The 14,362-nt window shown below is 39.2% G+C and overlaps 1 protein-coding gene across 1 annotated transcript in view; it reads left to right on the forward strand.

Annotated features, from left to right (window-relative positions):
* rab40c (RAB40c, member RAS oncogene family) overlaps positions 1-14,362 on the forward strand; it is an 85,404-nt gene extending 71,042 nt beyond the window's left edge. Inside the window, exons 5-6 of the mRNA XM_041207414.1 lie at positions 10,416-10,638; positions 12,654-14,362. Of these exons, the coding sequence (XP_041063348.1) occupies positions 10,416-10,638; positions 12,654-12,931 (501 nt within the window). The 3' untranslated portion in view covers positions 12,932-14,362. The remainder of the gene's footprint in view (positions 1-10,415; positions 10,639-12,653) is intronic.

Below are 14,362 nucleotides of genomic sequence, written 5' to 3' on the forward strand. Positions count from 1 at the left end.
ACTTTGACACCGAGTGTCTCTATCCCCAGTGCTGGCAGGCACCAAAGCGTTCTCGCTGCTTCCATTCACATGTTTCACTCACCCCACCCCTGAGGCAGGGGGCCTTAGGGAGAGAGTTCCCGAGCATGAGACGGAGGCAGCTAATGGCATGGATTGTAGTCATGTGACAAAGGGAGAAAGTACACAGGCTGAGGCTGAAGGAGCAAAGATCTTAGTTCAGCTGTATAACGGGAACAGTTTGAGAGGTGAGGTGTGCTATGGAAAGGTTTAAGACTTTGAAGCATTGGGGAACTAGAACTTAATGTAGGCCAGCTTAGGATGATGGACGAGCAGGACTCTGGGCTGGATAGGATATAGGCAGCAAAGTTTGGATGAGATGAAGTTTAGGGAGTGTACAGGATGGATAGGGCCAGCTAGGAAGAGTAATGTAGTCTGTAGATGACATAGGCATGGATAATGGTTTTAGTGGTTCTTTGGTTAAGTTAAGTGCAGAAGCAGGCTTTGGTGGACGTGCAACTGGCAACCTTTAATGGTCAGAGTATTGGTTTGGTAGTTCAGCTTTGGGCATTGAATGTAATATGGAGGCTGCAAATGGCCCAGTTCACCCTGACCGTGTCAGTGAGGGTGATGTATGGAGCTTGTGCTGAGAACTTGTAGGTTGTGGCAGAGGTTGAAGACAATGAAAATCTTTTCAATTTTACTAGAAGAAATTGCAGTTCATCCAAGACGAGATGTTGGACAAATGGAAGGGAGAGAGAGTGTTGGAGAGTTGGCATTGGTTGTAATCAGTGTAGCTTGTGGAAGCTTGTGATTTGGCATTTGTCTGATATTTCTCTATCTTAATGGGCGTAGCTTGTTTACGTTGTAGCTTAACAGGAGAGCAAAAACAGTTTCATGCCAACACTTCACAGTCTGGCTCTAACAACATGTCGCACAATTTTGCTTCATAAGTGTGCTGTAACACAAAGCTGACCTGACTACGATGCAAAGTAGTTCAATTACATGAAATTACTGGGTTAAATTTTGAATGTCTGTGCTTAAAAAATACTTTCATTTCAAATGGAAATTCTCAAGCAGGGTGAAATGTACAGATTGGTTTCAGTTTTGTGGCATGGCAAATTGGATTTGAGTAGTTTAAAAGGAACTTACCCAGTTTATTTGTGTATGTGTGTAAATTGTGTGTGAGTTCACCAGAAAACCTTAATTTCCAGCTGCACTAATGGAATCATTGTGAATTGCTAGCATGCAAGTATACCAATCCTCAGTGGACATAACTTTATGCTCTTATTACTGTAATGCAACTTGTATACAGCTAGCCATTCACTGTGGAAATATAGAAGACAAAGATCTGGCACAGGCGCGACAGGCCAAATGGCCTCTTTTTGTGCTGTATCCTTCTACGATATTAATCATTTTTTCATGCAACCATCAGTGGTCTATTTCACTGAAGGATATGCAAGAAGTCTTTTAGAAGTACTCTTTTTAAATTCATCCACTAGAGTGCTGACATTTCAGTTCTGTAACTATTATTACCTCATTCATAAACATGCACCTTGCCTTTAGTGAATGGTCTTAATATTTCTAGTAGATTTTTGCTGTTTATCAATATTAAATGTATTTAATATTGTTTCTTCTATCATCTTTCATTGGGTAGAATTGCAATGAAGGCAAATGAAAATAGCTTCTTTCCACTGCCAGGATGAATGACCTATTTCCTGCTTTCCTTACTACAGAAAGGAAACACTGGTCTCGCTAGAATTTCAAAGATGATTACATTGTCACATTCATTTAATCATAAATGGCAAAATATGTAAGACTAGAATTTCCATAAAATTGCCTGAGTTTGAAATTTACAAGCTAAATTGTACAAAAGAATGGTCCAATATTCTTTTGCATTCTACCATCATACTCCACATACAATAAATTATGATTCAAAACGGACGAAGCAGCTCAGCTGTAAAGATATTATTCCTATTGTATAGAATACCTGTGCCCATGAAGTCTCAACTAGTCTCTGTTCTAATGTATGTTGTGCTTATGCTTAGAAGGTGAATGTCACAGTTCACTAAAGGTAGTGACAGGGTGCAAAAAAAAATCAAAAAAGCTAGTGAAATCTAAGTCTTTATTTCTAAAGAGGAGAAGGTTTTGTTTGCATACCAGTATTGTCAAAGCCCTGATTAGACTACATGTGGAGTAATATGCACACTTCTAGGTACCACACCTTTTAAAGAATATATTTACCTTAGAAGGAATGCATTGAAGATTCACCAGAACGTTAACAGGGTTTTATGGGCTAAATTATAGAGAGAGATTACATAAACAGGGACTGTATTCCCTAGGATATAGAATGTTAAGGGATTCTTTGTCTGAGATTTTTAGGATTTTGAAAGGATTTGCTCAGGTAGTTGGAGAGAAACCTCTGCTGCTGGTGGGGGAGGACAAGGAGATATAATCTTAAAATCAGAGCCAGAATATTTGGGAGAGGAGTTAGGAATTTCTCTTCAAAATTCACATTAAACCTGAAATTACTAAGATTTTTACTAGCCAAAGGGTGTTAAGGGATATGGAACCAAGGAAGGTGGATGAAGTTAGGATACAGATTATTCACAATCTTATTGAATGACAGAATAGGCTTGAGGGGTTGATTGGCCTACTCCTGTTCCTATGTCAAAGTACTTTGTCTCTTCCTCCTTCCCAAACCTAGGGACGCTGAAGATAAAAGTCGTGAGCACATTTGGCATCATATTAGGCTAGATTACTTCATACAATATTGTGCCCTATCTCCAACCCCAGATCACCCTCGAATGTACAAAACACCCCAGAATCCTTTCCTTGATGTCACACTACCTCAGCCACATCTTTTCCTACTTCCCTCTTTTTCTGTCCATATCCTTGCCTCTGACAAAAAGTGCAAGGATCTTGTTTTTTTTTTTCCTTCTTTGCCGCCCCCTCACCCTATCATTACCAGTTGAATACTGATGGACCACTTCCTGTGCCATTGATCCTTTCTGCACCTAACTTCTTGGCCAATAATCTTCTCAGCTCAGTATACAACAACAAAGTCAATTGACCCCCATTTTCTTGGGCTTTGGTTTGCTCCCTGTTTAAGAATGCAGTCTCATCAAACTCTCCAACAATGGCTCTGTCACCAACCTTACTTTCCTTTGTAGAATTCTTGATAGTGTTATCACCATGTACCCGGTCCCTACTTCCCCCATTGCTCACTGTTCAAAACCCTTCAGTCTATTTTCTGCTGGTCAAATTCACTGACAACATTCTTGTAACATGCAATTCTAATGTAATGTGCTATTAGAATCAAGTGTGTTTATGATCACTCTCTTTGTTCTCTTTAATCTGCCGGAGATGTTCTACATGGTTAACCCATTCCGATTGTCTTTGCTCAGTGGTTTATTTCCCTGTCAGAGTCTTTGCATAGTTACATTCCTGCACATTCAGACATGGTGAATCTATCTTGTGCAGTCACCTTGAGTCTCCGTAAGGTTTTATACTTGGTCCCGTTCTTTTCCTCGACTTGGCATTATTTGTAAACATGGAACTGGTTTTCATATGATTGTTGATAACAATCATACGAAACTTTATCTCTGTCAAAACCCTCATTTTATTTAAACTAAACTTTGGTAAGGCTGAAGCCATCATGTCCTGTCCCCGCAAAAGTTCCACACCCTATTACATTTCCCTCTGGCTGTTTGCTCAGGCTGAAACCTTTGGTGTAGAACTTCAATATCCTGCTTGACCCTGAGCTTACGTTCAAATCCCACATTCTAGGTTTCATATTGGATACCATCTCCTGCCTCACTCCTGCTGCCACTGAAATACTTCAGCCACATCTTCATAATCTCTCAGCTCAATTATTCTCAATGCTTTCTTCACTGACCTCCGTATTTTAATTCTTCACAAACTGCAACTTTTCTAAAACTCTGTTATCTACAGATTGACTGCCCACCCTTTAGTGCATTCAGTTCAAAATCCTTGATATGTTCAGGTCCCTTCTTGGCAACCTTGTCTAGTCCTACAGTGTACACACTATGCTTTTGAAACTGCCATTTATATTCCTACTTTCTTTGCTCCACCTTAATTGGTGGAGCCTTCAGTCAGCTCAGTCCTACACACACGTGCACACTCCGCTATGCTCCACTCCCTTGCTATCTCTTTCCCCTAAAATGTCTCATCACAACCTACTTCTCTCTTGACTACCTAACCTAATTAGCATCCCATGCCCCCCCCTCCCGCCCAACCATCATCAGTTGTTGGTGTTGCTATATTTTACTTGAAAGACACTATAACAATGAAGTTGTGCACCTAATGCCAGACTAGGGGACAAAACTGGAAACCTCCAAGTGCCTGACTCAACTACTTCCTGGATAAGCTCCCCCAGGGATCGGGGAACATCTTTAGGGATTAAGTTTTTAATTATTGTAAAGGGTAGTTAAAGAATGTGGTGAATAACTGCTGAAACTAGTCTTGTAACTGCACAGGTTATTATGCAGAATACAATGTCCTTTTTTTCATTCGTCCATGGGATATGGGCATTGCTGGTTAGGCCAGCATTTATTGCCCATTCCTTAAATGTTTGAAGGGCAATCTTAAGAGTCAACCACATTGCTGTGGGTCTGGAGTCACATGTAGGCCAGCAGATTTCCTTCCCTAAAGGACATTAGTGAACCATATGGATTTTTATGACAATCAGCAATGGTTTCATGGTCACCATCAGACTTCTGAATTCAATAAAAATCTGGAATTAAATTTCATCATCTGCTGTAAAGGGATTTGAACCCAGGTCTTCAGAGCATTACCCTGGGTCTCTGGAATACTAGTCCAGTGACAATACCACTACGCTACTACCTCCCACAAATCTACATTTTTTTTTTGTGTTGCAATATTTTTAAGTGGCATAACTAGAAAAACCTGTTGTTGTTTAAGTCCAAGTTTGTCTAACAAACTTGGCAAACAATTGCACCACTGGTATTTTTACCTTCTCGTGAAGTAACTGGAGTCAGTTTTGGAAATTAAAGTTTAATGCTATAGATTGAAAAGGAGTATTATTCATGGAGATCCACTGTGTTGTACTCATGTAATACACTAAAAGTTGTTTTTACTTGGATCAGTGAGAAGTTGGCAGGATCATAATTTTATTTATGGCAATGTATTAATACATGGAAATGTGTGATTATGAAATGGGGCTGAAAATGTATAAACATGTAATTTACAGAGGAATATAGTACAAACATTTTAAACATTTGTCCACTAATATCACCACTAATATTATTCACTAGTAATGTCCACTAATATTTAAAGAAGAAAGCAGTAGTGCATCACTAACCACCATCATGTGTGTGTGGAGATGATGTTTGGCAGACTTTGGATGGTGGCAGGAAACATTTTTCGTTAAGATATTCCCATATTGTGGATGGGATGCAGTTGTACCAAATGTTCCATTGTTCACCCTCTTATGAGAGCCTGTAAGTAAAAATAAACAAAACGGGGAAAAAAAACTGCAAGTTAAGGAGGAATTCTATAGATAAATACCTACAAATAACAAGGTTCACCTGTAGAGTTACACTTTTATTTGTGAGGCCATTCTGTCAATGAAAATGATTTTTTTTCTTGTTTGAATTTCAAGAGCTGTCTGATTTTCTTTGTGTGGATGAAACAATTTGCATAACTTTGCTATTTTGCAAAACGCTTCTTACTTGTTTACATCGTTTGACTAGAAGTAAGTGCCAAAAACTCTGAAAAAAATTACGTTACTTGACACAAAATTTAAATCAACAAACTTAATCTTAGAATATTCCAAAAATAATTTAATTTCAGTTGTAGCTAGTTGTACAAAACAAATATGTAGCAAATGATTTTAAGCAACATCACTGGGATTTCACCTGATTTCATGGCCAATTTCAAATTTTTGCAGTGTAAATTTGTTTTTTAAGGGAGGTTATTAAATTTTAGATGGAAGTTAGAGGTAACTGCAAAAGTTGCTCGTGGTTTTATAACAGAATCTATTTCCTTTGAGAGAATAATATAAATCAATTACGCTTATAAAGTGTCACTACTCAGAACATAGAGCTGTACCACATAATTAACCATTCTGCATTGAAATGTCATCCTCTTGCAGATGGGTTGAAATAACTAAGTGAATTGGAGAGGTTTGGAGTGTTTCTATAAATATTATGGCTTATTTATTCTAAAAGAATGACAGATAATTATGGAAGTATCATTTAACACTGTTCAGAATTAAAACAGTGTATCAGAAGCTTTTATTCTAAACTGTAGATAGTTCCCCTATTAAAACACATTCTAATTGTGTATTTGAGTTTTAGCATGGTTTGTAAATTGGGGAACTTGCCCAAATAATTTTCATTTTAACACGGTTACTGTGCATGTGTTAGGAACTGCGTTGTAACTACAGGTGCTCGGTCTTTTTTTTAATGCTTCCCTCTCCCGACCTCTTCACTGCTTCCTGCTCACTGCACCTCACTCGCAATCTCAACTCCCAGTGAGGGAAGTAGTCAGGAGGGTAAGGGGGCAGTGATGAGCAGGTGGGAGTAAGGGATTTGGGAGAGGGAAGTGATAAGCAGGAGGGAGTGAGAAGGGTGGCAAGTGAGTCATGTGAAGCAGCAAGCAGGAGGTGGGAAGCAGCGAGCGGGAGGCTAGTAAGGTAGTAAGTAGAGGATTTTTGGGCTAATTAGATTCGAGGTTTTTAATGCAAAAATTACGTAACTCACCCTTATTACAAGGTTCCTTATGAGAAAGTGATTTTCATTTGGCACGATTTTTAGGAACACAAGGAATGCTAAATGAGGGATAGCCGTATTTCTCTTACACTAAAAATTAAAATGACAGATTATGCCTGTAGCCATATATAACTTCATATTTGGAACTCTTGACCTCTATTCAGAAGGACAAAAAACTGTGGACCAGGAGCAAAGGTGTTCACTATTTCAAAGAAGCAATGTAATTGTTAACTAAAAGTCCTACAACACAATCTGTTGCAACAAGGTGGCAAAAACTGTCAAATCCTACAAATTAGTGTAGTTATCTGACATTGCACTTTAGAAATGTTGCAAAAGTATGCAGACCAGATTCTTGAAGAATTCTATATTTTAAGAAATGAGTACTCTTAATATTCCACAATGAGGCATTCAAGAGTTGTATCAGGAATAAATGTTCAGGTCATTGTCCTTGTGGTGTAAACATCTTTGTGATTTTTATGCAAAGATTAAATTTCATATTTAATCAACATAGGTATTCTTTTCCATTTGATAGTTAACATAGTTCTTAAATGGTATTGTTCTACACAGTGAACAAAGATTTACTCTTATTTGGAATTATATCCCAAGCGTGTGTCCTTTTCCACATCCTTCATTAATTTACAATTTGGCATAATTGGAAGTGTGGTTTAGGAAAATTCTTTCCAATTGGACTTCCAAGCTCTGCTAAAATCAGCTGATGAAGAAATCGACAGGTTCTCGATAGAGAGCAGTGCAGTTTCCTTTTTTATATTTTTATGAAAGAAAGAAACTTGTACATATATGTTGTCACGACTCACTGGGGATAGTCTGCTGTAATATCAAGCCTCACTATTCCCTGAGCCGAGACAAATGTGAAAAGTTTGACCAAACCACCAGATTGTCCCAATTCTACCTAACTGTTTAATTTAGATTAACAGAATGCAAGCACCAGGTTTGTAAACCTAATAAGTAAACACTGTTTATTGAGCAGTTATTAACCAATGGCAAAAGTGAGAAATGTGAGCTGCTAATTTTTAACTCTACCTCCTCTTAAATCCCATACACACACATACAAGACACACAAAAACATGGATTTTAAGGGTAGGATAAAACAGTTCAGCATCAGTTCCGGAGTACAGGATTCGATGGGTTGATTTTGATCAATGCTTCCAAATTCCTTTCTTTCCTTGTTGATGACATGAGGTGGCCTTCCAGCACTTCCAGTATTTAGTTCACTGGGTGAGGACTTGCCTTTCAGTGTCTCCAACAGTGATTTTTCTCTTTTGCCTCTTGACAGGGGTTTTCAGAGAGAGAGAGAGAGAGCAGGTTATAGAGATATGAGAAGAAAAGCCAGCTAGCTGTTATTGTGGAATTACTAGAATCTTCCACGCACAGGAGAAATAGGTTTTAGGTTGTCTTCCTTTCAGGCTAGGAGCTATTCAACTGCACTGTCTCACACAAAACCTAGTCAGGAGTTGTTGCCAGACAGCTTCCTTGGTCCAGTACTCCTTTCTGGCACCATTCTGTCTTTCATGGCACACTCCGTTCTAGGACTGCAACATTGTATATATCTCTCATCCTGTTCCAGTGGATATGTCTCTCAACCTACAGCTATTGCAATCCCAATCCACAGTCAACAGAAATAAAAAGTTATGTTCCTTACAATGTACATAATGTCACTGTTATAAGGAAACGTGGCAGTAAATCTATACAATGCCATGAACAACAATGAAATACGTGACTAGGTAATCTGTTTCTGGTGTTTCAGGGATGAGTGTTGGCCAGGACATCTGGGCCAGAATCTTCCGTTCGACATGCAGGGGCAGGCCAGCCCCCACACGGACGCGTAAAATGATGTGTGGTGATGCTGGGCGTGTGTCCCGACGTCACTGTGTGTCGTTCCAATCTTCAGTTCAGCAGGGGTGCACCGAAGTCAGCTGCACACCAGCTGAACTGTCAAAGGCCTGTTAAGGCCTAATTACCTAATTGAAGTGATTGTCAGGGCTGCCCGTCCCATCATAAGGCGAAGAGCCCGGGCGGCCTTCACATTTCTCATGAAACCTCATCTGTCAGATGAGGTTTCATGAAGGGTTTATAAATTAAATAATTTTTATTAAAATTCATAAACATATCCCAGCTCTTGTGTGACACTGTCACATGAGGGGATATGTCTGAATAATTTTATTATTTCATTTTAAAAATCTTTTGAACTGAACTTAATCTCCCTGAGGCACAGAGCTGGCCCCGACTCTCCCCCCACCCCCCCCAAGCCTGCACAGGTAGCGCTGAGCGCTTCCGGTTGCTCGTCATGCTGGGTGGGCCTTAAATGGCCTGCCCATTTAAAATGGCAGCACGCAGCCGATCACGGGTGGCGATCGGATGCATGCCCGCTCCCGACCGGCCCGCCCAATAGGGAGAAAATTCTCCCCCTGGAGGACTTTCCTACAGCAGCAACTTGTATTTATGCAGCACGCTTCACATAAGCATTGTCAAATATAAGTTTGACACTGATCCACATGAGATTTGGACAATTAACCAAAAATTTGGTCAGAGATTTTAAGCGTCTTAACAGAGGAGGGAGATGCACAGAGCTGATTGTAGGCCCTAGGTGGCTGAAGGCATGCCCACTAATGGTGGAGCGATTAAAACCCAGGTTAAGGTGCCAAAATTAGAGTACAGGGATCTGAGTGTTGCAGGACTGGAGAGGTTACAGAGATAGGCTGGGGCATGGAGGGATTTGAAAACAAAGATGAGAATTTTAAAATCAAGACATTGTCAAACTGGCAGCCAATGTAAGTCAGTTATCACACTACACTATGCCACCATCTATCTCGGGGAGATGGTGGCACAGTGAGAATGTCAGAGCTACTAATCCAGAGACCAAGGCTAATGGCCTGGGGACACGAGTTCAAATCCCACTGTAGCAGTTGGTGGAATTTGAATTCAATTAATAAAATCTGGAATTGGAATCTAGTCTCAGTTTCATGGTCATCAATACTATCATTGATTGTCGTAAAAACCCATCTGGTTCACTAATGTCATCCTTACCTGGTCTGGTCTACATGTGACTCCAGACCCACAGCAATGCAGACTCTTAACTGCCCTTTGAGACGGCCTAGCAATCCACTCAGTTCAAGGGCAATTAGGGATGGGAAACAAATGCTGGCCTTGCCAGCAACGCCCACATCCCATGAAAAAATAAAGATGACAACACTGAGTGAACAGGACTTAGTATGAGTTACAGTGCAGACAGCAGAGTTTTTGATGAGCTCAAGTTTATGGAGATAGGAAGCTGACTAGGCAAGTATTGAAATAGTCAAGGATAGTACCATGATTTTTTTTTTTAAACACCTAGCTGACTAGCCAGAAAGGACCACAGTTTCAACATCTCATTCACATGATAGTCTAGGCTGACGCTGTCAGATGTGTTATAAACTCAAGCCTCCGGAGTGGGCTTGAACCCACAACTTTCTGACTTAGCGACTAAAGTACTATTACTAACCAGGTTTGACACTGTCTGGATGCCAGTTATGAATAATTTGAACCAGAAAATTTCATTAAAGGATCAGTACTGATGGGTGAAGAATACAAAAATCAAAACAGATTTAACACCATCAAATATGCACAATGTACAAAGTATCAAGTGGTTTTATATTTTCTTTTCAGCATGCTCCTGGTGTGCCAAGAATCCTGGTTGGTAACAGGTTACATCTTGCCTTCAAGCGGCAGGTTCCCACTGAACAGGCACGTGCTTATGCTGAGAAAAATGGGATGACATTCTTTGAAGTCAGCCCACTCTGCAACTTCAATGTGACTGAGTCCTTCACAGAACTGTCTCGGATTGTGCTGATGAGACATGGCATGGAAAGGTTCTGGAAACCAAACCGAGGTAGGAAAAGGTTATGGATTTTTAATTTTTGATCTTTGGAGTGTTTTAAATAAAACATAAATAGGCATTAAAAACATAGTGATCAGCTGGAAGAACTGTTTTTGTTCATGGCTGATCTCATCTTGGATAGTAGTAGGAGCAAAGCAATTAGCCTGAGCAGTCCTGAGCTATCCTTTGGCTCCTGCTTGAATGTGCATGTGGACGTCTGCTGAAATCAGGGTTTGACTCTGCTTCAGTGCTTCCACGTTTGAATAGCACTCACCATCTTTGCTTAAAAATGCCCATTTTGAATGAGGTACCAGAGGGCTACCAGACCCGGTGGAATTGCATTAATAGTTGCTTGGTGAGGAAACAGAAGCGAAGAGATAATTAACATCTTCTGGAAGAGTAGGAATAAATGGGGAAGAATACAGAGATTGTACTATGGGTGGATGTCAATGTAAGAATTTGAGGCAGTTAAGTGATGTCTCAAACTGATAGCTTTTCAGTATTGACTTTTTTAAACCTCTACCCTGCTGCCTCACTGCTATTGTGTGTTCACATGACCTTGCAAAACATCAAATTTGTGATGTAAAATTACATGGGCATTCTGACCTATTGAATCATAAGATTTTTCAAGCAATGAGTTACAATAGACCACTATATCTCTGAATATTTTTGTGTTTAACATGCTTTAGAGACCCTTTGCAATAACATACAACAACCTTTGAGACATATTAAAAGAAAATTAGAGAATAGCTACTTCACCTAGACTTGGTACACTCTAGTGCAAAAGTATACAGTATTTTTCAGCTAGTTCTCCTGATGTGCTGTCGTGCCGAGTGCCTTGCTTGAGATTAACATTATGCCAAATTTGATCTTTTAAATTTTGGAATTATTTTTCCAAAGGGTGCTTCATAACTGGCATTTTTTTCCAAAACTGCACTAAGGATTGTCATTTTATTTTAAAAGATGTGATTTATCTATTTATGCACATAGAAAAACTGTTGATGCTATATATTTTGTATTGATGTCAGTGCAATTAATGTAATTTTGCAATCATCTCTGCCCCCAAGCGAGCAGGCCAGGTAGTGCGGGGGAAAACTAGAGGTTTCCAACTTCATGTTATCAATCCATGTATGGGATCAATAGGCCACACGGTTTCAGGCAAACTTTTGATTCTCTGATACTTGTTATAAGATTAATAAAGTTAAATTGTTCTGCAACAAATTGCACAGGAAAAATGGGTTTGTGAGCAGAGTTCATCCATAAAATAAAAAATCAAGAGCCAAGAGTTGTTAAGATTGTCCTTTGGGCAGACTGAAGCTGGAATTTGATTTGTCCTCCCATTGTCTGAAGGGATGGAAAACCAATCCTGAAAGGCATTTAAAAAAACAATTATAAGTGATCAGGAAAAACTGGCCCAGAAACTGCTCGAAAGAAAATAGTGATCATCATGTTCTAATTAAAATGATAAATACTAACCCTTTGTTACGAAAGGGAGTACCTTGGCACTTTGTTTGCCATTATGTCTGTTGTCATTGTTTAAATTGGGCTTGTGACCATAACACACACTAGTTTGAATTACTGCTTAATAAACAATGTGCAGTTGTTGATTCCTTGTAACTACTTATTTGTTTGGCTTCTAATGTTTCTTTAAATAGTGTTTACAGTTTCATTGAGTCAAATTCCCCAAATGAAATCTTGAAGCCTTATTTGTGCAGCAGGTCATCTTGTTCGAAACCACGTTATAGTATAACTAAAGCCATATTTTAAATAGATTCTGCATGGGTGCAGACATCCTGAAAATTGTGGCAATTTTCTGATTGCCCTTAGACTTATAAATAGTGTTAATAGTTAACCATTTGAAGATAGTGAAGCGTTGACCCCCCCACCCCCACCCCCACCCCCAATTCTCAAAAGTAATCTATAATGTTGCAGGTTTCTGGATGCTTCTGGTGAATTTTAAACTCTTGAGTTAAGATTAAAGCAGTACTCAAAACTGTACTTAATTTTGTCTTTTTCTTTTTCCTCAGTTTTCACACTGCAAGACCTTTGTTGCCGAGCCATTGTTTCCTGCACACCTGTTCACCTTATTGACAAACTACCACTACCTGTTGCCATAAAAAGCCACCTCAAGTCTTTTTCCATGGCCAATGGAATGAATGCTGTCATGATGCATGGGCGTTCGTACTCTCTGGCCTCAAGCAGCAGTGGAAGTAAAGGGAACAGCTTGAAGAGGTCAACTAAACCCCCCCGACCGCCACAGAGTCCACCTCAGAGCTGCACACGCACTAACTGCAAAATCTCTTAGCAAAAAGGTTTTGTTTCAAGCTGTCCTGTTTGGCAGGAACTTTGCCAGCTGGTCAAGCTTGGAACCTGAACTCCCATGAAACAGTTCTTGCAGCTTCCTGCTGGACCAAATGAAGATGTACTCCGCATTTTTCAAAGGAACACCTCTCTTTTTGATCAATGAGTAAACACGCTAGTTGAAACAGACACTCATTACATTTTGTTTTGACAATTTGCACTGAAATTTCAAACTAGAGTGTTTTAAAGAGGCTTGCAGGTGCCACTGTTAATAAAGGGACAAGCAATTTTAAGGAAGGTGGTACTGGCATGTTTACACGGCTTTGATCGGAACATAAATCTTTACCTTTGTCCTCATGACTAATATATTATTGCTATGTGGTGAAAAGAAGAATCTCTGGGAATTTAACCAGTACAAATGCAAAGAATGCTCTTGCTACTATAATTCTTACTAGCGTCACTAAAATCCGTGCCTTTTAATATTATAGACTATATCTAGCCTGCAATGGCCTGCATGTGGCCTTTCATACCTTAACCATGCCTTGCATCTTTATCTTCTATAGACCAGGACAACTCTTAAGATCAAAGGTTGACTGACAAGGTCATATGTTTTCCACAATTCTTAATACAAAGATTAATAATATGTATTACTATTTAATTTATATGCTATAGACTACTTGTAATATTTTTCCCTGTTGTAATGTATGATGCCATCATTGATTTAGTCGTTGTTTAACTGTCTTCCACATTAGCAAAAGTTGTGGTAATCTCACTTCAAGTGATGGAAATTTAATCTCCACCTCCAACTTCTCGACAAATCAGGTATGATGTCATTATTTTTGGCAACCTCAAGTAATTTCAAGACATCATATATAAATCAACTGAACAAAAACTTTTCGGTTGATCTTTTCATGTCTTTTCAGGTCGTTAGAGCAAAAGGGTTTCTGGCAATGATTTTAGCGTTTGTAGTATGCCAGAAGCACCCTGCCACCACTTCTTCTCTCACCCCTTTTCTCCTTTCTAACAAAGGAAAAGAAATAGAACTGTCTCCCTCTTTTGTAAGTGATAACTGTGTTTCTCCTCTTTCTATAAAAAAATCTTTGCATCTTTGGCCAATAATTGTAACAGCTTTCTATTATGATGACACTTGTGAAAGGTAAACTGACTAAATGGAGAGAATGCATAGGAGAGACCTACTGTAACACTGAGGATAGGCCACCTTCTGCACCTGAACTGGATAATATTTGCAGTATCACCTAGTCTTTTTGAGAAAAAAGGGAACAATTGAAGTAAAATGTTCAATTATGTAAAACACTATTTCGCATTTATTATAGCTGCTGTGACACTTGAGAATGATTTTTAAGTGTTTTATTGGCATTTTTTCTTTGTACAGTTTCAATGTTCAACTGTGAAATACATTTTTTTTTCAAAATAA

This window comes from Carcharodon carcharias, chromosome 15 (assembly GCF_017639515.1).
Source record: "Carcharodon carcharias isolate sCarCar2 chromosome 15, sCarCar2.pri, whole genome shotgun sequence".
Taxonomy (NCBI): domain Eukaryota; kingdom Metazoa; phylum Chordata; class Chondrichthyes; order Lamniformes; family Lamnidae; genus Carcharodon; species Carcharodon carcharias.